The sequence below is a fragment of the Trachypithecus francoisi genome, unplaced genomic scaffold (assembly GCF_009764315.1).
Source record: "Trachypithecus francoisi isolate TF-2019V2 unplaced genomic scaffold, Tfra_2.0 Lachesis_group2, whole genome shotgun sequence".
NCBI lineage: Eukaryota > Metazoa > Chordata > Mammalia > Primates > Cercopithecidae > Trachypithecus > Trachypithecus francoisi.
In genome coordinates, this window is record NW_022681465.1 from 138,378,452 (window position 1) to 138,403,331 (window position 24,880).

The 24,880-nt window shown below is 54.4% G+C and overlaps 1 protein-coding gene across 1 annotated transcript in view; it reads right to left on the reverse strand.

Moving 5' to 3' along the window:
- Positions 1-24,430, reverse strand: part of PDGFRB (platelet derived growth factor receptor beta) — a 43,014-nt gene extending 18,584 nt beyond the window's left edge. The window contains exons 1-8 of the mRNA XM_033180563.1: positions 23,902-24,430; positions 5,190-5,235; positions 3,737-4,060; positions 2,933-3,199; positions 2,062-2,189; positions 1,768-1,942; positions 998-1,190; positions 226-341 (exon numbers count right to left, since the gene is read on the reverse strand). Coding sequence (XP_033036454.1) covers positions 226-341; positions 998-1,190; positions 1,768-1,942; positions 2,062-2,189; positions 2,933-3,199; positions 3,737-4,060; positions 5,190-5,229 — 1,243 coding nt within the window. The 5' untranslated portion in view covers positions 5,230-5,235; positions 23,902-24,430. The remainder of the gene's footprint in view (positions 1-225; positions 342-997; positions 1,191-1,767; positions 1,943-2,061; positions 2,190-2,932; positions 3,200-3,736; positions 4,061-5,189; positions 5,236-23,901) is intronic.
- Between the last annotated feature and the right edge of the window lie 450 nt (positions 24,431-24,880).

A 24,880-nucleotide genomic window follows, 5' to 3' on the forward strand; every position in this document is an offset into this window, starting at 1 on the left:
TTTTGGAAACACCAATCTAGCCCAATGGCTTCCTTATACAGCTGGGGAAACTGAGGCCCAGAGGCCAGGTTCACACGGCAGTGGGTCAGTGGCCTAGAATTCATCTCCTGAGTTCCAGGGTCCCTCTCCCACCCTCCTAAGGGTGGGTGGACAGTACAGGAAGGGAGAGGGAATGGGAGCAGGGAGGGGAAGCAGAAGGGACATGGGGAGGGGCGTGCTCATCACCATTGATCTGTAGCTGGAAGGAGAGCTGGACCTCAGCGTCCTCATGGAAGGCCCGCATGGTGTAGTGGCCAGCCTCTGCCACCTTCACCCGAACGAGTGTCAGCTCTGACACATACCTGGGGAGCAGGAAAGGCAGCTGTCAGAGTCGGAAGGCCTCTTTCAGTTCTCCCCACCCTCCTGGTATAAACAGGAACAAGGACCAGGGAGCGGAAGGGCTTGCCAAGGTCATCTAGGCGTTGGTAGCAGAGCTGGGACTCAAACCCGGTCTCATAAATCCTCACCCATAGGCAGTTCCCCTAAGCCAAGAGGGAGGGTTGAGATGGACTGTGGGTGAGGGTGGGGAGCATTGAAGGGAAAGTCCTATTTCTCTCCCCTTCAGAAAGGTGGACACTGCTCCATCCTAACCTATCACAGTCTCTATCAGCCAGGAAATCTCTAGCCTCAAGGATACCACAGGCCATGAGTGGTCTGCCTGGCACCCTCTTCCCCAGTCATCTGCCCGTTTACTTCTTGGCTGCTACTGCTGGCCCCACCCATCACAAGCGCAACTAAACATCTGGGTGATCATCTGACCAGCGTCTGTTTCCTCCACTAGACTAGGAGCTCTAGGAGGGATGAACTGTCAGCTATGGTCGCTGCAGCATCCCTAGCACCTGGCACCTAATATGCTCTCAGAAAGTTGGGCCTAGGTTTGTGGCTGAAAGCCAAGGGCTGCCTGGCAGCTGCAAAGAAAAATAACTTCAAGAATGGGGTGGGAGAGTGAGCTGCTCACCGGGTCTCTGACACGTTGCGCGTGGACAGGGCGATCTCGCCAGCGCTGGAGTCGCCTAAGGTGCGGTTGTCTTTGAACCACAGGACGGTGGGTGGTGGGTAGGCCTCGAACACTACCTGCAGTGTCCGGCTCCGGTGCAGCTCAGCAAATTGTAGTGCTCCCACCTCTCCCAGGAGCCGCACGTAGCCGCTCTCTGCAAGGGGTGACCGTCAGGGGTGGGGCCCTGGGGCCAGCGCACCAACTGAATCTCAAAGGAGGCCAGCCTGTGAGGCAGGGCTTCAGGCCTGCGGACCCTGCTGGCCATGGAGTTTCCCAAGCTGAAGTTGAAATTGGGCTGGGGACGGGGCCTGGAGAAGGGGCCGAATTTGGAGCTGATGTGGATGTCAGGGCTGGCTCCCAGGTAGAGACCAGAGTTGTACTAACAGTTCTCTGTTCTGGGTCAGTAATGTGGCTGATTCTGGGACTAGTGATAAAGTTGAACTAGTGGTAAGGTTGAATTTGGGGATGGGGTTTCCTGGACCTGGGATGGCAGTTGGGCTTGGAAGTCAGGTTGGGGCTGGGGCTCTGGCTAGTCAGAAAGTCTAGGTTGAGATAGGGTTGGATTTGGGGTTGACACTGCATTTTGGTTTGGGTTTGTCTTGGTATTGGGGTTTTGGTTGGCACAGAGGCTAGCTAGGGCTGCACTGGAGTGTGGCTAACTATACCCCGGGGCTGTGATAGGCGGTGGGTCCAGCTCAGACTGGGGTTTGGGCTGAGCCCAAGGCACGCACCAACCACAGTGATGTTGATGGCCTTTTCATCCTGATGGTCGTTCACACTCTCTGTCACATTGCAGGTGTAGGTCCCCGAGTCTTCTAACTCGGCACTGGGGATGTGCAGGATGGAGCGGATGTGGTAAGGCATATCCAAGAGGAAGTCGGTCACCGGCTCCACCAGCCGCCCACTCTGCAGCGACAGGTTGGGCAGGCCCCCCAAATCAGGAAGGGCCGGGGGAAATCAGTTTGCAGTTCAGATACTCACCCCTGCCTGGCCCCTCCTCCAACCCCTGCCTGGCCCCACATTACTTCTTTGCGGGGGTACGTCCACTCGAAGTTGACCACCTCATTCCCGATCACAATGCACATGAGGGTAATGTTCTCACCCTGGCGGACCACAGTCTGCACTGCATTCACGGAGACATTGATGGATGACACTGGTGGAAAGAGATTGGCTTAGGGCTGGGGAAGTCACCACCAGCCACTAGCACTTCAGCTTGGGGATAGGGTAGGGGCTAGAGAGGGAAAGGATGACTGATGTAGAAGATTCATTCATTCAACAAATATTTACTGAATACCTACTACATGCCAAGTACTATTCTGGACACTGGGGCAACAGTAGTGAACAAAATGGACAAAATCTCTGTTCTTATGGAGCTGACGTTCTAGAAGGGATAACAGACTGGAAATCAAAGTACACTCTGGAGATCTATGTATAGGAGAAATGTATTGAGCACATACCATGTGCCAGGTACTCTCCATCTTTTATTTTATTTAATCTTCACAATGATCCTATGAGGTAGGCAGTCATTATTATACCCACGTTACAAGAGGGGAAGCAGGCTCAGAGAGATTACGGGCTTTGTGTAAACTTACTCAGACGGGAAATAGCAAAGCTGGGATTTTGACCCAGCTGGCTCAGAAGCTCGTGCCCTCACCAACCATGTTATACAGGCCAGCTCTGCCACTATCGAATTCTGCGACAGAGGATAAACTCCATCCTCTCTCTGCACCTGAGTTTCCTCATCTGCAACATGGGAAAAACACTATCTCCCTTCCAAGGCTGTGGTGAGAATCCACGGGGAAGTGGAGTCGCACACTTTGTAAACTGTAAAGGGCTATTGCTCTGTGGAGGGTTATACTTGCCTCGGCTGAGCATCAGGCCAGAAAGGGGGCTCACCCTGGAGTCTGTAGACATAGTAGGCATCGGAATCCACCTCCCTGTCCCCAATGGTGGTTTTGCAGATGTAGCTTCTGTCCTCAAAGATACCAGAAAAGCCACGCTGGTGATCGTAGGGGACAGGCAGTGCAATGTCCCCTTTCTTCTCGTGCAGTGTCACCACCAGCTGTGGGTCTGTTACTCGGCATGGAATGGTGATCTCAGTTACTTCCGTGAGAAAGATGAATAGTTCCTCAGCGTCATTAGGGAGGAAGCCCACGGTGGGATCTGCCAGGAGTGGAGCCATGAATGAGTCAGGGAAACCGGGTTTCTGGCCATCCCCTGAATTGCTGTGTGGCAAGTCATTTGCTGTCTCTGGCCCTCTGTCGCCCCATTATAGAATAGGGACGCTCCCAGAGGAGCATAAATCAAATGTTAGAGATGGTCCCTTCCAGCTCTAATGTTTGATATTGACAGCACCAGGGTAAGAAAGAAGGCAAGTCACAAGTTGAAATGCAGCTGATATCTGGAGCTTGGAGAATGGGGAAGACGGGATGTAGGGTCAAGAGGGAGCAGATTGGAAGCAGCTGAGAATATAGAGTTCTTGGGAGGCAGGAATGGGGTGACTGGCAGGGATCAGGCAGATCATCCAGACCAAGGAGTGGGGGCGAATACACTGCCGGACTGAGCCAGGCTGGTTCCATGATTGTCTGCTTTTCTAGGATGGCTGCATTTCACAACAAACTAAAGCACTCTCTGGACTTCCCCCGATGCCTCCAGTTGAAAAAGGGGTAAGGAGTGGGCACACAGGCTGGAGACCCTTACCTGGTACAAAGACGTAGAGCCGTTTCTGCTCATCGGGCTCCAGTCCACGGGAGTCATTGTAGGTGCAAAAGTATTCTCCTGTGTCTAGCCCAGTGAGGTTGGTCAGTGTCAGCACACTGGAGAAGGTGCTGTCCTGGGCCTTGGCCATTTCCTGTGGGGGCTTCTGGGACATCCGTTCCCACACCACGGGAGCTGAACCCAAGCAGGTCAGAACAAAGGTGCTGGAGACATTGAGGATAAGCTCTGGTCCCGGGGGTGTGATGACCAGGCCTTGAGAGACCTGCGGTTCCAGCAGTAACAGCAGGGGCAGCAACAGCAGCTGGCCTTTGGGAGAGGAGGTATCAGACATCAGGGCACAGGGGCCTCAGCACCTCTCGCAGGGCTGAACCTGTGAGGAGGCCACATATGCACAGCCCTCAAGTCCTTGAGGAGCACAGCTCCTTTATCCGACAGACTGGGACTCTCCAGTCATGGCTCTGAGGATCACTCGCCCAGCTCCAGGGCTCTAGGGATTCCTCCAGACTGCCTATGTCAGTCCCTTTAGACCCCAGCCTCTGAATCCTTCAGCAGTGCCGTGTGTAGGCAGTAGGCACCAGAAGGGGCCAGGAAATCCTCGGGAAGCAATTCCCTGGCCTCCAGTTCCTGCATTGCTTTCCAGGTCACTTTCTGAGCCTCTTCCCTATAGCTCCCCGCCCCCTCCCCTGACTGCCCAGGTTCTGCCCAAGGCCCAGAGGTGGCTCTGGGTGGGAGAGGGATGGGAGGAGGGGCTCAGATAGCTTAGAGTGGGGGCAGGAAAGATGCTGAGGCCCCTTTGGGCTGGAGGGGCCTGGGGTTGGGGGTATGCGTGTGTCAAGTGATTAGTTTCCCTCCATGACATCCCCTGAACAAGGATTTTGCAGGCCACACCCTCCATGCCCCCTGGTGATAAAGATCAGGAGGGGAGGTGGGCAGTCAGGCAGCCAGTCCACCTGACAGCCAGCTGCCGGGCAGGCTACTGGCTGGTCATTAATTTCTGGGTCAGCCGCTCAGCCCCCGCAGAGCCAAAGACATGTTAACGGACAGGACTGAGGGGTGGAGTGTGCTGAGAAGCCCAGCAGGGACTTGGAAGCTCCCAGCCAATGAGGGGTCCAAGCCGGGTGCCGCGGATCTACCAGACCGAGGACAGGAGGCCAGGGGTGTGTGCCAGAAGGTGGGATGGGGTCTGGAGGACCAATCAAAGGATGTGAATTGATGGTTCTGGACAAGTAGGGGCCCACTGACGCTTTCTGAACTGAAGGACTGGCAGCTGGAGGCCTCTACAGAGCCCACTGGAAATCCCGGAAACTAAAGCCGAAGAGCAGGGCAGTGTGCCTGGTGCTTCACGCCCTGCCACCAGCAAGCATCACTCCTGCCAGCTCCAGGGTTCCACTCCGCAGCCCTCCCAGCTCCCCTACCTTATCTCCCATCTACCTACCTTTGAGGGCCAGAGCTGGCATCGCACCCGGAAGCCGCATGGTGTCCTGCAGAGTTAAAGAGGAATTTAACACCTGGCCCAGGGCAGATGGAGGCAGCGCCAGCAGCTATCTTACCACCTGGCTCCTGCAGAATGAGCCCCAGCTTGGGCCACCCAGGCTTCATGTCCGAGGGGCTGAAGTCAAAAGCCACCACGTTCCAAGTCTGAAAGGGCACTCAAGACCACAGGCCCTCTCCTCTCCACCCCAGACTCAGCCTTGGGGGGCCTGGCCCTTGCTTTGGCTCTGGTTGTGACTCTCATGTGGCCCCAGCTGCGTCCCCAGCCTCTCTGCGGGCCTTAGTTTCCCCGTCTGTACAGTGAGGGAGGGGAAGTTGGGCTGGATGGTGTCCAGAGGCCTGCCAGCTCTGACAGCCTGTCCTCCGGGTGACAGTTCCAATACCAGGCTCTTATCTGCCAGGAAAAATATTTGGGAAAGTGTGATGAAAGGCCTGGGAGGAGGAGGGGGGAGGCCAGAACCCAGAGAACTCCCGCAGCTCCACAAGCACAACAGGAAACGGAGGAGGCTGTGGGCTGTGGGAAGGGAAGCGGGGGAGCCGGGGCTGTGGAATGTGGGAGGTGGGCCTGGACCCCTTTACTCAGCCCAGAGCATACAGGGAGGCCCAGGTGAGAGCGGCTAGGGGCTGGGCCCAGGAGAGGTCCCCTGGAGCAGCCAGGCCTCACAGGTCCTTGGAGACCAGTGAAGCCAGGCTCCCCACCTCCACCCTCAGGGTGCAGATGGAGAAACTGAGGCTCTGAGAAGAGGAGAAATTTGCCCAAGATTCCACAGCAGAGCCTGCCTGAGAGGGAGACAGAGAGAGAAAGACCTGGAATGATAGAAGCAGAAAGAGACAAAGACACAGAGACAGAGAAGAGGTGCCCAGAGAGATAGCACCAGAGGCACTAAGAGACAGAAGCACTAAGAGAGACACTAAGACAGAGGCACTAAGAGACAAAGACAGAGACAGACTGAATGGGGGCAGCCCTTGCTCTCCTCTATCTTGGAAGACACACCTCGGGTCCCAAGAGACCACCAGGAGCCAGGTATGCCCAAGTCTGTAGCATTGGCAGGAAGGAGGCCAGAGGACTGGGGGTTGCAGAGCATGAGCTTTGGGAGGTGATGACGTGATGAGGCAACAAGGAGCCTCCTCTGGCCGTGGGGCTGCCCGGCCTATCCTGCCTCTGAAGGCCATGCCCAGCTTGCCCCCGCCTCCCCGTCTCATCCCTTTTAGTTTTCAGTTTAGGGCTGCGGACTGGGTTCAGGCCCCAGCACGCCACCTCTTGTACCATCACTCTCCCTGTGGCCTAAGTCCCCAGCTCTGGAAGTGGATGATGGTGAGTGCCACACCTACCAGGGCGGCATTCACATGTCAGGGGTGGGACAGAGGCAAGGCTCCCCCAGCCTATGGACCCCCAACCTTAGCTCTGCCCAACACCCCATGAAACAGTCTGAGCAAATCAGCTCTTCTCCTCCCCGTTCCCTTTCGGACTGCCTGCCTGAAGGTCTCCTCGTTTCTTCCTCTCCCTCTCTGATCTGCTCCTGACTCAAAGCCCAGCCCTTCTGACCCCCCCTGCAGCCTCTGCTCCCCACCATCCCTCTGCCCCAGCCCCTCCAGCTGGATGCCAGGCCTCCTTGGTCAGGAGGGAGCAGCGCCAAGGCGGAGCCAGCAGCCCCCACAGAGGCCCATCTGCCCCTCTATCGGTGCCCCTCTGGCTGCCCCCTTCCTGCTAGAGATCTCAGCCAAAGAAAATCATTAGCAGCCGAGGCTGGGGGAGGGGGTCACTTCAGCCTCCCTGCCCCTCCTCTCCCAGTCTCCCTGGCTGGACACACTGTTTATTATTCTAAAGGAGGAATTTGGCCGGCTGGCCAGGAGAAGGGAGGTCACTGCAGCAGGGCTGGCCTGGCTCTGGAAGTCTGGGCTGGCCATGTGGGCTGGGCCTTCATGGCATGCAGCCCCCGACCCTGCTCCCATGTGGTACTCCATCCTCTCCCCTTCAGAATCCCTCCTGCTGGGCCTGGGGCTGGGGGTAGCTTAGAGACTCTGAGCTGGGGGGATGCTTTTTGAATGGGCAGCAGAGGCCCAGAGAAGGACAGAAGCATGCCCCAGTCGCACAGCAAAAAGGCAGATTCAAGCTGTGGGGAGGGGACAGGCAGGCAGTGTGGATGCTGTAGGGAGGATGTAGGCACGCCAGGGATCTCAGACTGGCTTCACTGTGAATAGAGCAATCAGCTCCCCTCCTAAGCGCCCTGGGACCCACTACGAGACTGAGCGAGTCTCCAGCCTCTCTGGACTCTGCTTCCCCATCCATACAGAGAGGTTGGCAGGTGTCATTTCAAAGAACTGTCCCTATGGTGAAGCTCTGCCTTTTTGACTGGCCAAAGAGAAGATTCTAGTCACCATGAATCCTACTGGGGTGTTTTGAGGAGGTGGGGGCTAGTAAGCAGGAGGGGGTTACGTTCCTGAGGCTAGAGTCACATGAGAATCCACCAGCCCTCTCGCTCCACGGATGGAATTTCCATGACTATTCAGCCACAGACTTGCTGTGCGGGCTTTGACAAGTTGTTTCCCTCTCTGGGCCTCAGTTTCCCCATCTATACAATTAAGAGTTAGACAACAGCCTGGGCACGGTGGCTCATGCCTGTAATCCCAGCACTTTGGGAGGCTGAGGCGGGCGGATCACGAGGTCGAGAGATTGAGACCATCCTAGCCAACTTGGTGAAACCCCGTCTCTACTAAAAATACAAAAATTAGCTGGGCATGTTGGCGCGTGCCTGTAGTCCCAGCTACTCAGGAGGCCAAGGCAGGAGAATCACTTGAACCTGGGAGGTGGAGGTTGCAGTGAGCTGACATCATGCCACTGCACTCCAACCTGGTGACAGGGTGAGACTCTGTCTCAAAAAACTAAATAAATAAAAATAAAAAGAGTTAGACAGCAGTGTTTCAGGGGACTTTCCGCTGGTAATGTGGAACCCCAGGAGATGGAAGGGAAAGAGTGGTAGGGACAAGAGGCTGGAGGGCCAGGGAGGGCAGAGTAGGGCTTAGGGCACCCAGACATGACCTCCCAGGCCGTCTTGGATGACTCCCTGACGCCCCCTATTGTCCACCCAATGCATTAGGCCTCTTTGTGCTTCCCAGAGGCTGCTCTGGTTCCAGCCAATCCCAGGGAGGCCCAGGCAGCTGACTTGGTGGTAGTGCGTTTGCCTGTGACAACGTCCCCTCTTTAGGAGGACTGTACTCCAGGGAAGGGCCACCTAGGATAACCTGGATGTCACAGTCAGAGAGCAGGCACTCCCCGCATCTGCTGTACTCTCCTGCCCAGGGAGGCCTCTAGAGCAGAGAGAGGGAGGGGACCCCTAAGTGTCCCCCTTTTGCCCATGAAGAGAGTGCTGTGTGCCAGGAACCCCTCCTGATTACTCCTATTCTGGCCAGGTTGTAGGCTCAGAGGCCCAAAGTGGAGGTCATGCCAGCTCCTCACGTGACTCAGAAGGACCCCCCCCCTCTTAGGGGAGCAGAGTGAGGACCCTAAGCCCAGGGGAGCAGAGTGAGGACCCTAAGTCCAGGGGCACAGAGTGGAACCCCAAGTACAGGAGAGAGGAGTGGGGGGCCCCAAGTCTAGGGGAGTGGAATAAGGACCCCAAGTCCAGGGGATCAGACTGGGAACCCCAAGTCAAAAGGGAGCAGAGTGGGGGCCCCAAGTCCAAAGGAGCAGAGTAAGGACCCCAAGTCCAGGGGAGAGGAGTGGGTGCCCCAAGTTCAGGAGAGCAAGCTTCCTTGGGGAGTCATTCTCAGAGCCCCAGACTTCCCTCCTCCCAGCACATACAATTCTCCACTCCTTTCCCACCGCCTTAATCTAAATAAATCCAGCCCATCTTGGCCACATCCGCCAGCAACAGCTTCCCTCCCTCAGGGTCCTGAGGCTCCCACGACACAGGCAGGCCAGGGAGGGGGCCCTGCATTGCTGCGGGGTTGATGGGGGGAGCCTGCACATGGTGAGCACATACACACAGTACAGATGCACAGATGCCTGCCTACGCACTTCCTCGCACGCTCCTCTGAAACACATACGTATGCAACAGGCCATGTGTGTGCCAAGCCCTCATGCAGGCACTAAACATGTGTACACCCACACAAAACACATGTGTGCAGCTCCCACTGTGCCCAGCACCCGTGGAGATGCACTCGTGTGCAACAGTTCACATGTGTATGCAGCACATACAATATGCATAGAACATGTGCACATAGAACCCCAAATTCACCTGAACACACAGCCATAGGCATGAACAGACAAGCCAGAAAGCCCGTGTTACTGCACCAGGAGCCATTCTGAGCATTTGGCATGTATTGGTTCACTTGATCCTCAATCAACTCTATGAGGTAGATACAGTGATCATTTCCATTTTACAGGTGGGGAAACTGAGGCAGGGAGCATTTAATAACTGGGCTAGGAACGCAGAGTCAGAAGGGGTAGAGCAGAGATTAAAGTGAAGTGGTGTGACTCCATGCTCTCTGCCACCAGCTCCACCGCTTCTGTGACCAACATGCCTGTTTAGTTGGGTCTGGGGAGAAGGCAGTGGGGACTGATAGAAACAGATGGATTTGAGAGTTACTTAGCTGAGAATCAACAGGACTGGGTGATTTAATACTGAGGGGCTGGAGAGGAAGGTATGCACCTCTGTATCCGGCTTGGAATACTGGGAGGCAGGAGTGTGTGTGTGTGTGTGTGTGTGAGCGCGCGCACACGCACGTGTTGAGGGGGGGGATGCCGTTTTCTGAGATGAGAATAAGGTCAAAGAGCAGGAGTGAGAGGTGCGACTGAGCAGGTTTAGGATGGGGAGGGTCTGTGGGCACTGAGGGGACAGTGGGATGCTCAGCCTGGAGGCCGGGAACAGGCCGGGTAGAAAGAGCAGTGAGATGAGAGAGAAAGGGCCGTGCTGCAGGGAGACGGGGGTGCTGGGGGCAGGCAGTCTCAGGCCTGGGATGCTCTGAATAAACCAAATGCCTGAGGGAGGAGGAGGCCTGGCCATGGGGTTATGGGGTCAGAGTCTTGGAATGTCAGCACGCCAGAGCCCTCAGGGATCATCTATCTGATCTAACTGCCTTCCTGTGCTCCATTGTGCTTGTGGGGAAACTGAGGCTTAGGGAAGGAAAGCAAGAGGGCCCATTGTTTTGGCCTAGACAAGATGGGCTCGGGTGGTCTGTGGGGCTGAAGCTTACCTGCCTGCACAGCTCCCCGCCTCCAGCCCCTGCTAAGATGTGAGGCTGGTGGCTCAAGGCCCCAAGGTTCAGGCTACAGCTGCCCCTGCCCTTTCCACAGCACACCTCTGTCCTGCCACACATTGACCTTTGTTTCAAAGTCACTTTCTCTGCACGGGCCCAGTCAGGCAGGGATTGGTGACTGAGACTCAGTGGAGGTAATTTGCTGAGTTGTTGGGAGAAGTGAGCCGAAGACTCCAGGCTCCTGACCCAGTCCAGTCTTCTGTTCTCTGTACCGGGGCACTTTACAGGCCTGGGACAGACTTTGGAGGGGGGCTGGGGTGGGAAGTAAGAAGACCTGGCTCTAGTCCCAGTTGTGACACCCACTTATAGGATAGTGGTCCCCCCTATCTGCAGGGAATACATTCCTAGGTCCCAGTAGATGCCTGAAACTTTGGATAAAATCAAACCCTATACATACTATGTTCCTCCCCCTACAAATACATACCTATTATAAAGTTTTATTTATAAATAAGGCACAATAGGCCGGGCGCGGTGGCTCAAGCCTGTAATCCCAGCACTTTGGGAGGCCGAGGCGGGCGAATCACGAGGTCAGGAGATCGAAACCATCCTGGCTAACACGGTGAAACCCCGTCTCTACTAAAAATACAAAAAAAAATTAGCTGGGCGAGGTGGCGGGCGCCTGTAGTCCCAGCTACTCGGGAGGCTGAGGCAGGAGAATGGCAGGAACCCGGGAGGCGGAGCTTGCAGTGAGCTGAGATCCGGCCACTGCACTCCAGCCTGGGGGCAGAGCGAGACTCTGTCTCAAAAAAAAAAAATAAATAAATAAATAAATAAATAAATAAGGCACAATAAGAGATGAACAACAATAACTAATAATAAAATAGAACAATGATAACAATATACTCTAATAAAAATCATGTGACTGTGGTCTCTCTCTTAAAATATCTTACTGTACTCTATCACTCTTCTTCTTGCGAAGATGTGGAATGACACGGTGCCTACATGATGAGATGAAGTGAGGTGATGGCGTAGACATTGTGAAGGAGCGTTAGGCTACTACTGACCTCCAGACATTATCAGAAGGATCAGGTCATCTGCTCCAAGTGATCCTGGACCACTGAGCCATGATGGTGTTGATGGCTGGATGTCAGGAGTGGACTCTGTTGATGACTAACAGGAGGGGAGTGTATATGGACAAAGGGATGATTCACTCCTGGGCGGGACAGATAGGACAGTGCAGGATTTCATCACACTACTCGGAACAGCACAAAATTTAAAGCTTATAAGTTGTTTATTTCTGGAATTTTCCATTTAATGTTTTTGGACCACAGTTGATCTGGGGTAACTGAAACTTGAGAAAGTGAAACTGCAGCTAAGTGCGACTGCTACACAGTCCTGACCCTCTCTGAGCCTCAGTTTCCTTATCTGTGCAAAAGGGTGGGCAAGATTGTCTTGGGAGCGCTTTCAGGGCTGATGTGCTGTGGCCCTCAGGGCTCCACTCTGGGAAGGCAACTGTGCTGAATTGGAATGCTGGGCTTGGGGTGGGGGTGCTGGGGAGGGACCCATGTCATGACTCAGCTCAGAGAAGGCTGCCAGTTCCAGGCCTGGCAGTCTGTGGGGGCAAGAGGCATCTGGAGCCAGGGATGGAGTCCTCCCGCCAGCAGCTAGAGAGTAAGAAAGGGATAGCAGCATAGCCTGGGCCTGACGGTGAGTCTGGCCCATGTGGCTGTCCCCAAGCAGGCTGAGATGTGGGTGTGATCAGGTCATGTCATCAGGGAGCCCCATCCTGGGAGCCAGAGAAGACAGCAGGATCAGAGGGTGAGGAGACAGTTACAGGTGGAGGGGAGAAACTGGGGAAGTGGCCGAGGCTCCCACCGCCCCTATTCAATCCTATGCTTGCTCCACTTCCAGTTGTTGGAGAAGGCTCAGTGCTCCACCCCTGCACCATGAACCTCCCCACCAGCCTCAGAATCACTCTGAGGGCTACAGAGAGAGAACAGCCTGGTGCAGACCACACGGTCTTGGAGCCACTCTCTGTGCCATGCTGCTTCCAGGCCCAGGGGCCTCTTGATGTTTCCAGGTACCTACAAAGTCCCCTGAACAAAGCAGCAGAAATCGACTAAGATGGGGCCTGGCATGGGCCCCTGCTGTTCTGGAAGTCCAAACTGGATGGAAGAACAGTGCTGGTTCCCTGGAAGCCTGCTGAGCCCCTTGCACCCACCCCTCCAGCACAGGCTCAGCTGCCTCTGGCTGTCCCACTGCTAAGCTCCTCACCTCCAATCTGTCCCCTCCACCTGTTCTCACACACCAGCCAGAGGGACCTTTCTGAAACACCTATGTGACCTTCCCAGCCCTCTTCTGCTCTCCATCCCCCTCAGGCAAAGACTGGCTTCTCCGCCCAGCCTTTGAGAACCTTCTGGCCCTGGCCCTGACAGCTCCCTCACAACTGAGGGAGGAAGGCGGCTGCCCCCACAGCTCCCCAGGGCCCAAGCCAGGCCCTCACACTCGTCACTCACTCGTGCTCCTCTCCCCATGAGGCCTCCCCAGGGAACACAATGGAAAGAAATGACCTATTTTCTGGAAGTCCAAAATAAGATGAAACATCTGTCTGGAATGGAGCCAGGCTGATAAAGAACGGGCTGATCCCCCAGCCCGAGCCCCGCTCTCCTGCAGCAAACACCCCCTCACCCGTCAGAATGGGTGTGCTTGGGGGTAGGGGCAGCGATGCCGGCTGGCTACTTGGAACGGTGCGTGGGAAAGCACTCAGTGTGTGCCTCACGGCTGCTGGGGCCCAAGGGAGGGGCCCAAGGGAGGGGCCCTTCGTCCCCAGGAAGGCTGGGAAGCAGCCTGAGAAGGAGGTCAGTGAGGGAGGGAGGCCTGCTGCACACCCCTGCCCACCAGCAGTAGAGCAAGCACTTCCTGCCTCCTGCGGCGCCTTGAGGGCTACCCCCAGGGCCCTGTGGATTCCTGGCCCAGAGTCCCCCCACCCACCCCGGCCCCATCTGGGCCTCTAGCAGCCTTAAAAATAACAACAACAATAATAGCTACCTCTGATTTCGTACAGTTGACCCAGGAACGACACAGGTTTGAACTGTGCAGGTCCACTTTCACACATGTGAAGCATTCACATCCTTCCCACCCTTCCACCTCCTCCACCTCTTCTGCCTCTGCCACCCCGGCCAGCAAGGCCGACCCTTCTGCTTCCTCCTCCTCCTCAGCCTACTTAACGTGCAGACGAGGGTGGACACTTTTTCAGTGATCTACTTCCACTGAATGAATACTGAATGTATTTTCTCTTCCTTGTGACTTTCTTTTCTCTAACTTACTTTATTATAAGAACACAGCATATAATATACATAACAGACAAAATATGTGTTAATTGACTTTATGTTATCAGTAAGGCCCACAGTAGGCTGGCTATTAGCAGTAAAGTTTCTGGGGAGTCAAAAGCTATACATGAATTTTCGACTTTGCGGTTGGCAGTTGTCCCTAGCCCCCTCGTTGTTCAAGGGCTCCCTGTACTTATTACCCAGTATCTGTGCTAAGCTCCTTATGTGAGTGATCTCACCGAGTCCTCAGAACGATCCCATGACATCGGTACTGCTTCCTCATTTTACAGATGTGGAAACTGAGGCACAGAGTGGTTACATTGTTTGCCCAACAGCTTGCCAGTGGTGGCTCCAGTGTTTAATCCTGGGCAGACAGGCTCTAGAGCACACAGCTCCAGTGCCCACGTGACAGCCCATCTGTGGCAGGAGGCAAAGATGAGGAGCCCCGCAAAAAGGACAGCCTGGTACCTGGCACAGAACAAGCTCAAATTAAAAAAAAAAAAGTTAATTAGCTGGGTATGGTGGTGTGCGCCTGTAATCCCAGCTACTCGGGAGGCTGAGGCAGGAGAATTGTTTGAACCTGAGATTGCGCCACTGCACTCCAGCCTGGGCAACAAGAGTGAAACTCCATCTCAAGACATAAAATAAAAAATAAAATCGTCAGCCTCATCCTTTTGCCTTCTTTGTCCCGACTTCTCCTTTCATTCTTTCATGCTCTCTTTTGAGCTGGCTAAAACTGAAACTGACAGTTTGAGTGGGAAACAGTCACACCATTTTTCACAGAGCCCTACAATCTCAGTACATTCCCCCTATTCACATCTCCCCCACCTTCTCTGCAATTGCACACCTCCCATGACAGGGATCTCACCACATCACCTGTGGCCCATTTCATTCTTAGCCAGCTTGGAATCTTCAGAGGCCAGACTATTGAGAATTGTTAATTACACCGAGTACAGTTTATCTCACTGTATTCTCTGCTTATTGGTCCTGCTTCTATCCACCAACCACCCACTCTCCAAACACAGGACATCTTCCTAGTTATTGTTCTGATCCCCGCCCCCAATCTGGAAACAAAGAAAAGCCCCTACTAATTTAGAGCCAGGCACTCTGCTAAATGAGATGATCTAGAGATTTTGCTTCATCCTCACAACCACCCTGTGAGGGGGGTACACTCATTATTCCCATTTTATAGAGGAGGATACTGAGTCTCAGAGACTTTTGGTAACATTCCCAAGATCACACGATAAGTAAGATGCGAAGGAACTGGAATGCAAACTTAGGCCAGCCTGACTCCAAAGCCTATATTCTTCTTTTTTAGAGACAGGGTCTTGCTCTGTTGCCCAGGCTGGAGTACAGTAGCATGGTGGCGTGATCACAGATCATAGCTCACAGCTCACTACAGCCTCAAACTCCTGGGCTCAAGCGATCCTCCTGCCTCAGCCTCCTGAGTAGCTGGGACTATAGGTGCGTGTCACCACAACTGCTAAAACCTGAATTATTGCCCGTCATGCCAGACTGCCTGTCTCCTGATCAGAAACAGTTCTGTCCATCTGTCCACAGAGAAACGTTCTCCTCTAATGGGGTCAATACGGAATCCAGGATCTCAGGGATGGGGATCTGGGTCCCGCCTCTGCTCTGACTGAGGAGTAGTATGCAGGGGGGCCTGCCCTGGGTCACCAATAATTTTAAAGTCAAGCTAGAGATAGAACTCAGGACTAGGGATAGAACTCCACAACTTCACTGCAGAGGTTGAGGGTCAGCACACAAGGCTAGGAGAAGGGTCTTTGCTTAGGAAAGCCAGGGTCTGGCAGGGGCAGTGTTCCTGCGGGACAGAGCATCCGGGCAATCAGCCCAGGTGTGTGGCCGGCTCTGCCCCAGGCCTGCTGTGCTCAGGGTCCAGGCCTGCCCCTGTGGGGGCCCCAGCATCCCCTTCCACTGTTTGCAGAAGGCCAGGGCCTCTGTAGCCGCAGAGTTCCAGGCCTCCACCATCCTGCGGCTGCCCTCCCCGCCCCCACCCCCCAGAGCCTCATCTCCGGCCGGTGCCATGGCAACAGAGAGTGCCAGGCCCTGGCAGCCAAAGGAGCCCCTGAGAGGGGTCCCAGGCTGAGACTGAGGAGGGGGGTGCGGCAGGCGCAGACAAGCAAACCTTCTGTTCTCCGGGCTGCTGCCAGCCCGGAGCAGCCATGGGCTGGGGTGGGGGCCGCAAACAGAATGGGTTCTCTGAGCCAAGTGGGCAGGGGACAGGCAGGCCTTGGGCCATTCACACTGACCCACCAGCACACAGCCTTCCCCCACAGGCCCAGATCCTGCAAATAGGGGAGGGGTAGCTAGCTAATGAGTCAACTCTTCACTTATCCATGCCAATTACCGAACATTGAGATTCCCCTCAGAACCCTCCTGGGCAGCAGAGCAGGAGGGCAGAGAACCCCCATGTTTCACTGACCCTCTCACTGTCTCAGCATCCATCCTCCCACCCCTGTCTTCGGTCATTCACTTAACCTCTCCTCTGTGCCTCAGTTTTCTCATGTGTGGATTGCAGCTCATAACTGGGTTGTCAGGGCTATTGAAGGAGTTAACACAAGCAAAATGCTTAGAACAGTGTCTGGCACACAGCCCTCTGCAAAGTTGGTGGCCACATTATCATTATTCATTCACTCGAGGGAGAAGTCACTCACTCACTCGGCTTTGCGCGCACAGCCAAGACTCCACGAGGCTAGGCTTCTCAGCAAAGGTATGCATGTAATAAATGAGATGGTGCAGGAAGGCCTCTCCCAAAAAAGCCTCCTCAGGAAGAGGCAGCTGCTATGATTATTGGTACTATCAGTAGCAACAGTCCTCTTCAGTGTACTGAGGCTCAGTGAGGAGTGTCTCATCCTAGCACACTCAGGGATTTGGTGCCCAACCTAGGGCGAGACCCATCTAATAACCTTCACTCCACTGTCTGTCAATTACTTCTTTCCTGAACCTTTGTCTTAGTCCTTTAATATGACTTTCCACAAATCAGGATACTTACCTAACAACAGTCTGGACTCTCTCCAAGTTCCTAATATGGGATTAGGCCTACAGTAGGTGCTCAACAAATGCTTACACAGTATGAGAGATTAAATGGCTCTGCAGGGTCAGCTCTTCAGTCCTGGGCCTTCGGCTGCCTCCTAATAACACAGAATTCACTAGGCTAGGGAACTGGCATGGGCAGGCAGTGGTGACTCTTTCCTTCCAGGGAGGTGATGGGGATGAGCTGGTGAGGGCAGAACAGACATATGACACTCTGAAGTCAACAGGCTGAGCCTGATGCCATCCAGGGCAGGGAAATGGCATGGGAGCCCTGCCAGGCTGGGACCAGTGGTTCCAGCTGGAAGCCACTTACTCCTGGGTCCAAGTCCCAGTTCTACCACCTCGTAACTGGGTGACGTCTCTGAGTTTAACTTGTCTGAGTCTCAGTTTCCTGGGAAATGGCATGGGAGACCTCCTTTTCCGTTGCTAGTGGGGGAGCCAGAGATGATGACGCACAGCGCTTGGCACATCATAGGTGCCCAGTAAATGGTAGCTAATATGAGTATATGATTACTCCAGTGGGGAGACGGGGTATGGCTTCCTGAGGGAGGTGGCCTTGAGCTAGGCCTCCAGGGTTTCTTGAGTTTTTTGGCAGATGATGCCAGGGAAAGGTACTGCCAGGGCTCTGTGAGAGATGGCAAGGCATCTGGGAGAAATGGCAGGGAGAGATCTGTGGGGCTAGAAACTGGGGCTCTTCAGCAAACAGGTAAGTGATGGCCAGGGAAGGAGGCAGGGAGACTTCAGGAAAGGTCTGTGGCGCTGTGTGAGGATTTGCTCTGGACACACCAACTTTTCAAGGCGTTGATAGTGATGGCAGGTAGTAGCTGCTGGCTGGGCAGGGCAATGCTGTAACTCCAGGCACTGTGGGGAGGGGGCCTCCATGCAGGAGGATGACACCAGCAGGCTGTCATTTAGTGGGAGGCTGTGGATTAGGATGGGGACAGTGGAGGCAGCAAGGCTGCTTTTGGGGATGAAGTTGTCCCAAACCCAGCCTGAACTCCCTGGCAGGACCAGCTACATAATTTGTGGGGCAAGCACAAAATGGAAATGCAGGGCTCTTTGTTAAAAATTATTAACAATTTCAAGATGATGACTGCAGAGCATTAAACCAAACACAGGCCCTTCTAAGCATGGGGCCCTCAGGAGGATGAGTGCTCATGAAGTCATTTCTGTGCCCTGGACTAAAGGGGAGGCCATCTGTCTGTCTCCATCCATTTATCCATCCATCCATCCACATCCACCCACCCACCCACCCACCAATCCATTTATGCATCTCTACATGCATTTATTTGTCTAGTGACCATTTCACTATCCATTCAGCAGATAGACCCCGGGTTGGAAACTGATAAGGACACAAATACAGGTGAGATGGGAGCCACCCACAGTCCACCAGGTCACACCTGCACCTTCAATGCTCTGGGTCAGGAGGGGCCAGGGCTTCTGTGACATGTTTAGAAAGCTGAGCCTTGCCCCCCTTGGGCTAACTGGAAACCCCACCCCACCCTATACCCAGTAAGGCTCAGCCTCAGAAGTGGAGAAGCTGGTGGTGTCACTGCCCTTGGGTTTCCACTTCTCAGAAGGGAAGGTAACAGAGCAGCAGCAAAGAGGATGTGGTAAAACAGCCACAAGAAGCATGGCAGGAACTCTCAGGGGCTAAGGGCAGAGCTGGATGGACCTCTGGGGGTCACTAAGCTTCTCCCTTGGCTTCTCCCCACTTTATTATAAGAGGAAACTATGATTAGAATGAAGAAGTGGCGTGGCCAAAGGCTCGGGGGTCCAGCAAACCACCCAGGAAGATTCCCATCTCTTGTTGGGATGGCTTTGCTCCTTTTCAGCCCATGCTGTGTCCAGAGAGACCTGGAGGCTGAGCCCTGAACCACAGAGGTGGAGTTGGGTCTCTCCAGGCCTTCAGAGAGATGGGAAAGACCCAGTACCTGTGGTGGAGCAAAGGCAAGCCCAGGTCCCAGGCTCAGCGTCATCACCAATGATCTGCACGGACCTTATGTGCGACCCCTCCCCTCTCTGGACCTTAGTTCCCATCCATACAATAAAGCAGTGGAACCAGGTGACCCCCAAAAGTCCTTTTCATCTCTGACATTCAGGAACTTTCAGACCCCCTGACCCTCCCAAGGGACAGCCCTCTGCATCACAGGGCGGAGAAGCTGGTACCTCTGGCAGATAAAAGGTTCTGGGCACCTGAGACATCAAACAGCCCTGATGTGAACTGAGTAGAGGAGAGAATTTTAATTCAGTTAAAGCAATACACCTTGATTTTCAGCCTCCTGCACCAGGCTGGGGGTGGGCTGCCCCAGGAAGCATCTGGTAGATGTGGGGGTCGGGCGCAGGGCGGGCTCTGGGGCCAGGGCTTGGAGGTTCAGGAAGTCTTTATCCTGAGGATGCCTGAGGGCTCAGGAGGGATGTGAGGTGGGCTTCTACACTGGAAGCAACAAGTGTGCGAATTTCACACCCACTCCCACCAGAGGTAGGTCCCTGCATCCATTCCTCCCCTCACCTCTGGATCCCATCACTTATCTGGGCCCAAGTCTTGCTTCCTCTTGAAATTAGGGCATATGAGGTTCGAAAACTCAGCACTGGAAGAGACCTAAGGGTTACAGCATCCACACACAGCCCCTAGTGGGCCCACCTCTCCGACCCTCCCTGCTCAGTATCCCAGGAAAATGGGCATGTGGGCTCTGAGGGAGCCCTCTGAGCTCCTCACAAAACTGAGTACATTAAGGGGCCACACTAATCGTCAGAAAGTTCCTCCTTGTTATTGCAGGTTAAAGTTTTCCATTAGTGGTCATCGATCCTGACCTCTTTCTGTAATGTGTAGAGAAAGCGTAAGAAAAAAACCCTTTCATTGTGAAGTTAAATATGCATGATCCCTGAGTACACAGCAAGGCTTGTGCAGTTGCCAATCTGGCTGGCGTGGCTTGGAATCCTGAAATTGTTGTAGGGCTGGAAGAAAGCTTTACCATCATCTGGGTCAACCTCCTTGTTTGACTGACGGGAAAACTGAGGCCCCAGGAGGGAACGACTTGCTCACAGTCCCATAGGGTTCTAAGGTCTGATGACTACCTCTGGAATGCTGAGGGCCTCCACAGCTGAGGCACATTCTCAGGGTTTACACTGGATGCCCAGGGGCATCCCAGGCCCCATCCAGCCTCTCATCAAGGGGATCTGGAGTCAGAAACACCCAGGTGCAAATCCCAGCTCTGCCACTTCTGAGCTGTGGGACTTTAGGCAACTGACTCTATGCACTTTCTCACCTGTAAAATGGGGAGAGTTTAGCCGGGCGCGGTGGATCACGCCTGTAATCCCAGCACTTTGGGAGGCTGAGGTGGGCGGATCACCTGAGGTCAGGTAGTTCGAGACCAGCCTGGCCAACATAGTGAAACCCTATCTCTACTAAAAATATAATAATTAGTCAGGCATGGTGGCAGGCACCTATAATCCCAACTGCTTGGGAGGCTGAGGCAGGAGAATCACTTCAGCCTGGGAGGCGGAGATTGCGGTGAGCCAAGATCGCACCATTGCACTCCAGCCTGGGCAACAGAGTAAGATTCCATCTCAAAAAAAAAAAAAAAAAAAAAGTGGGAAGAGTTTATAGATTTAATTTTGCTGTGAAGGTTAATTTTTTTTTTTTTTGAGACAGAGTCTTGCCCTGTCGCTCAGGCTCACTGCAATCTCCGCCTTCTGGGTTCAAGCGATTCTAGTGCCTCAGCTTCCCAAGTAGCTGGGATTACAGGTGCATGCACCACATCCAGCTAATTTTTGTATTTTTAGTAGAGATGGGGTTTCACCATATTGGCCAGGCTTGTCTCAAACTCCTGACTTCAGGTGATCCACCCGCCTCGGTCTCCCAAAGTGCTAGGATTACAAGTGTGAGCCACCGTGCCCAGCCTTGATGGTTAAATTAATCCAGTATTTATTAAGAACATCCTGAATGCCCTGCATGTTCCAAGAGCTGAGGAATACAGCAGCAACTCTGAGGTAACGATGTAAAGCACAATTGAGGTAGACACAGAAAGTACTAAGAACAGGTTGGCTCCTGTTATATAATCCTGCTCACATTGCTTCCTAGCTGAGGTGCTACAAACCCTGACCCTGGGAAGGGGCCCAACACCCCTTCCCTTCCCTCCTAACACTGTGGGTCAGAAGACAGGGGGGCACTGAAAAAAGATTCCCATTCCAAGAACCCACTGCCCACTGGGTTCTGAATCATATGCAAGAAATGGGTGGGCATTTCAGAAGACCTTTTCATCCCTTTCTCCCTCCCCACTGCACTGAGCAGCAGCCTGTTCTGAGCAAATGCCCAGAGCACCCTCCTTTAGCCTAGGAGGTGGCTGGTCTCAGAGTCAGACTGTGGCCCGTGCCTGGAGGATGGACACGGATCTTTGGAACACACGTGATGTCCAGGTCCCTTCCACGGGCAGAGCCTTTTGTAGATTGTAGACTAATTTCATAACCCAGTGTTCCAATGCAGGAGGCTGGCAGAGCAGTGGCTCTCCCAGTCAGTGGCCAGAGGTCCAGCTGTGAAGTGCAGGAACTGTGGTAAGCACCTTGCCAATGCTGTTGTCTCACGGAGCCCACACACAGTCCTGCTGCTCACAGAGAAGGAGATTGAGGCCCAGAGAGGCAAGGTGCTGTCCCAGGGTCACACAGTCAGCCAGAAACTGGCTCGGGGTCAGTGCATAGTCATCTGATGCCCAAGCCTGGTGCTGTTTACCCACAGCACTCGCTGCCTTCCAGCTGTGGAAGGCGCCCAGAGATGGGATGTGGGGGGTCTGAGGTTAGCCACATGGTGGATTTGTATCAAGCCAGAGCAAGCACTGGGTCTCCTGACTCTGGATCCACCATGCTTTCTGCTGCCTGTCCCACATCTGCGGGCAATTATAAGTCCCAGTTCTTCTTCCCACAGAGGAGGGGGGCTGCTGATAACTGCTGTCTGGGAGGAGGGTGCTGACCAGATGGTCTCCTTCCTCTCTCAGGACTAAGCCAGGGCCTGGGCAGACCTTGGAGCAGTCAGACCTGAGGCTGCACTTTCTGCTGGAGAAAGTGCTGAAGCCAGGAGCAGGCTCTGCAGGAGGACGGAGATTCTTCCCTCTGACTAGGAGCTTCCCGGAAAGCACGAGGTAAGCATTTAGAGTCAGGCACACTTCAGCCTAAACACCACCTCTACTCACTGTATGGCCCTGGGAAAGTCACTTAGCCTCTCCAGACCTCAGCTTCCTCATCTACAAAAACGAGGTAGTAACACTGATTTCAAAAACTTGCCATGAGGACTCCAAGGTGTGTGAGGTACCAGGCTCTATGCCTGCATGAGGTAGGTGTTCAGGGACTGTATGTCCCTGAAGGCTATGGCTTCTGGGTCTCCCGCTTAGAGACAGGGGAGGACTGTGTGACTTCAGAACTTGTCACTAGAGGCCTCTGTGCAATCAGGAGGTCACAGAGGGAAGCAGACATACTCCTCCCTGCTTGCAATGGAGAAATGCTGCCTGGTCCTAGAAGGGCACCTGTGAGAAGGCTGGAGGCCTGGGTTCTAGTCTCACACTTGGGAGCAGAAGGTCTTCAGTGAGCTCCTCCTTCCTTTCACCAGGACACTTTCTCAGTCCCACTGCCTATTCAGGGCTGGGCACTGGGGGCAGAGCACAGGATGGGGAAACCTTAAACCTTTCCCCAGCAGAAAGTGCAGCCTCAGGTCTGCTGCTGGGGCCTGAACAATCTCTGATGAACAAACAGAACATAAACAGATCACCAACAGGGGAGGGCCAAGTAACATGGATTCAGCACAAAGTGCATGGCTAGCACTTGGAAGACAGGACGAACCTGGGAAGGCTGCCTGGAAGAGGTGGAGTACGGAATATCCCTGAAAGAAAAGTGATGAGGAAGGGCATTCCAGGAAGGGGGAAGAGGGAGGGCAAATGCCCACAAGCAGGATGGTGTGCATTCCTTCTGGGAATTCTGGGATCCGACTGGCGGGAACAAAAGGCCCAAGTCTGGAGTAATGGGGCACAGGGAGATTCCAACCTCTCCAGGTTGTGCCAGTTACTAGCTGTGTGGTTACAGTTATGTGGCTGCCTGAGCCTCAGATTCTCCATGTATAAAACGGAGGTAAAAACAGTCGCTGCCTCTGGGGTTGCTGGTGAGCATTACATGAGATCAGTCTCATAAAGCACTCAGCACAGTCGCGGCGTGCAGTAAGTGTCAAGCAGTGGCAGCCTCTGTTAGGAGCTGGGAGTTTCTCCAGGCACTGGGGAGCCATAGGCGGATCCTGGGCAGGGAAGTGGTGTGATCGGATTTATGCTTTAGAATGGTATGGAGAAGGAGTAGAGTCCAGAAGGAGGGAGGACAACGAGGAGGCCTGAGCAGCTGCCTGGGACCAAAGGAAATGGCCCACTGGCTGATCCCTTCTTCACAGAGGAGCCCCCCTGATCTGACAATCAGGTCCCAGCCCCCAGCCCCCAGCCCCAGCAGCATGACCGCTAGGGGGTTGCCATGGCCCCCCATCGCCCTTGAACTTTCCTAGCCCTCAAACTTTTCTAGCTGCTGGGGGTTTAGAAGGATATCTTAGGAATCTAGAAAATTTGCAAATCCATTTGAATCCCCAAAGGTTGCCTGGTGGCTGACTGGCCTAAAGCCAGACTGATTCTCAGAAACAAGGCTTGGGCTGAGGAACAGCGGCTATGGTCCTGAGGTCCCCAGTCCCCTGCTTTCTGTGTACCATTCTCCCAATTCCCCTCTCCCGCTCCTCCCAGCTCTCCCCACTCCCCATTGACTGTGCTGTGCTTTGGAGGCCCCACTCAGCACCCAGAAACCCCTGAGGGTTTTTGATGAAGGCAGGGGCAGCAGGGATGATGAGGTGGAGGCCACTCACCCCAGAGCAGGGGAAAGGAGAAAACTGGCTCCTCCAACCCTGACATCACCCAGTCTCCCAGCCTCCTCTCATCTGGTTTTGTTAAAAATGTCTTCCTTTTTTTTTTTTTTTTTTTTTTTTTGCCTACTCAAAGAGATGCAGGCTAGGGCAAAGGGACAGGGAATGCGGCTGGCGTTCCCACTTTTTCCAGTGCTTACCTTGCTGCTGATGGCTTCTGGTGTGGGCAGAGTTCCAGGCTCTGGACAGTCACCCCCTCCAGGAAGTCCTCCTTACTGCCCTCTCCCTGTTATCAAGTTTGGAGTTTCTGTTATCAGAAAGACTGCTGGTCCCACAGTGGGTAACAGCTGGGTAGAAGGCCAGGCAGGACCGTTGCAGGCTCCTGAAGGCTCAGGAGAACGGAGGGATGGAGGAAGGGGACTGCTGCAGGGAAGAGGAGCGGCCCAGCTTCGCCTCACTCCCCAAGCATCCTTCGGGAGGAGCAGGGCCGCCAGAGGGGCCGCCCTGGGTCTGGCTGTCTGCGTTGGGCAGGGCGAGCGCAGGCTGCTGCTGGGCAGCTGGGCTGAGGGGCCGGCTCTCTCCTCCTCGTTGTTGATCTCCTCTCTGGCTCCAAGTTGCTCACAGAGCGATCCTGGGTCCCAGATAGGGCGGGCAGTCACTGCTGGCTGCTGGCAGCCTCAGGAGCTCACACCACTGTGGGCTTCCATGCCCCACCCCGCCTTCCCCCGCCACTTTGGGGGAAAGGCTGCAGGGCGGCTTCTGATTGGCCCAGCTGGGAGAAGGGGGGCGGTGGGGCAGGGAGGGTGGACGCGTGCGTCTGTTTTCAATTTCAGGTTTTTTTCCCCTCTCTCTTTCTTTTCCCCCAAGTTTCTTGTTTTTCTTCTTTTGCCTCTGCTTACTCCCTCCCGTCGCCCGTTCTCTCAGGATGTGAGGGGATGCTTAAAAATTCCACAGCCCACGCCAGCCACCAGCCGCTGAGTCACTTTTGTCAAAGAGTGGCCTGGACCCCACTTGCCCGATGCCCATCTCGGGTGGCTGCCTCCCCTTGCCATGGCACCCAGGGAGAGTCATTTCTCAGTGCCTCAGTTTCCCCATCTGTAAAGGAGACTCTGATCATCTCTGTGGTTGATTCAGTCAACCTTCATTCATTGAGCAAGCATACTGAGCGCTTACTGTGTT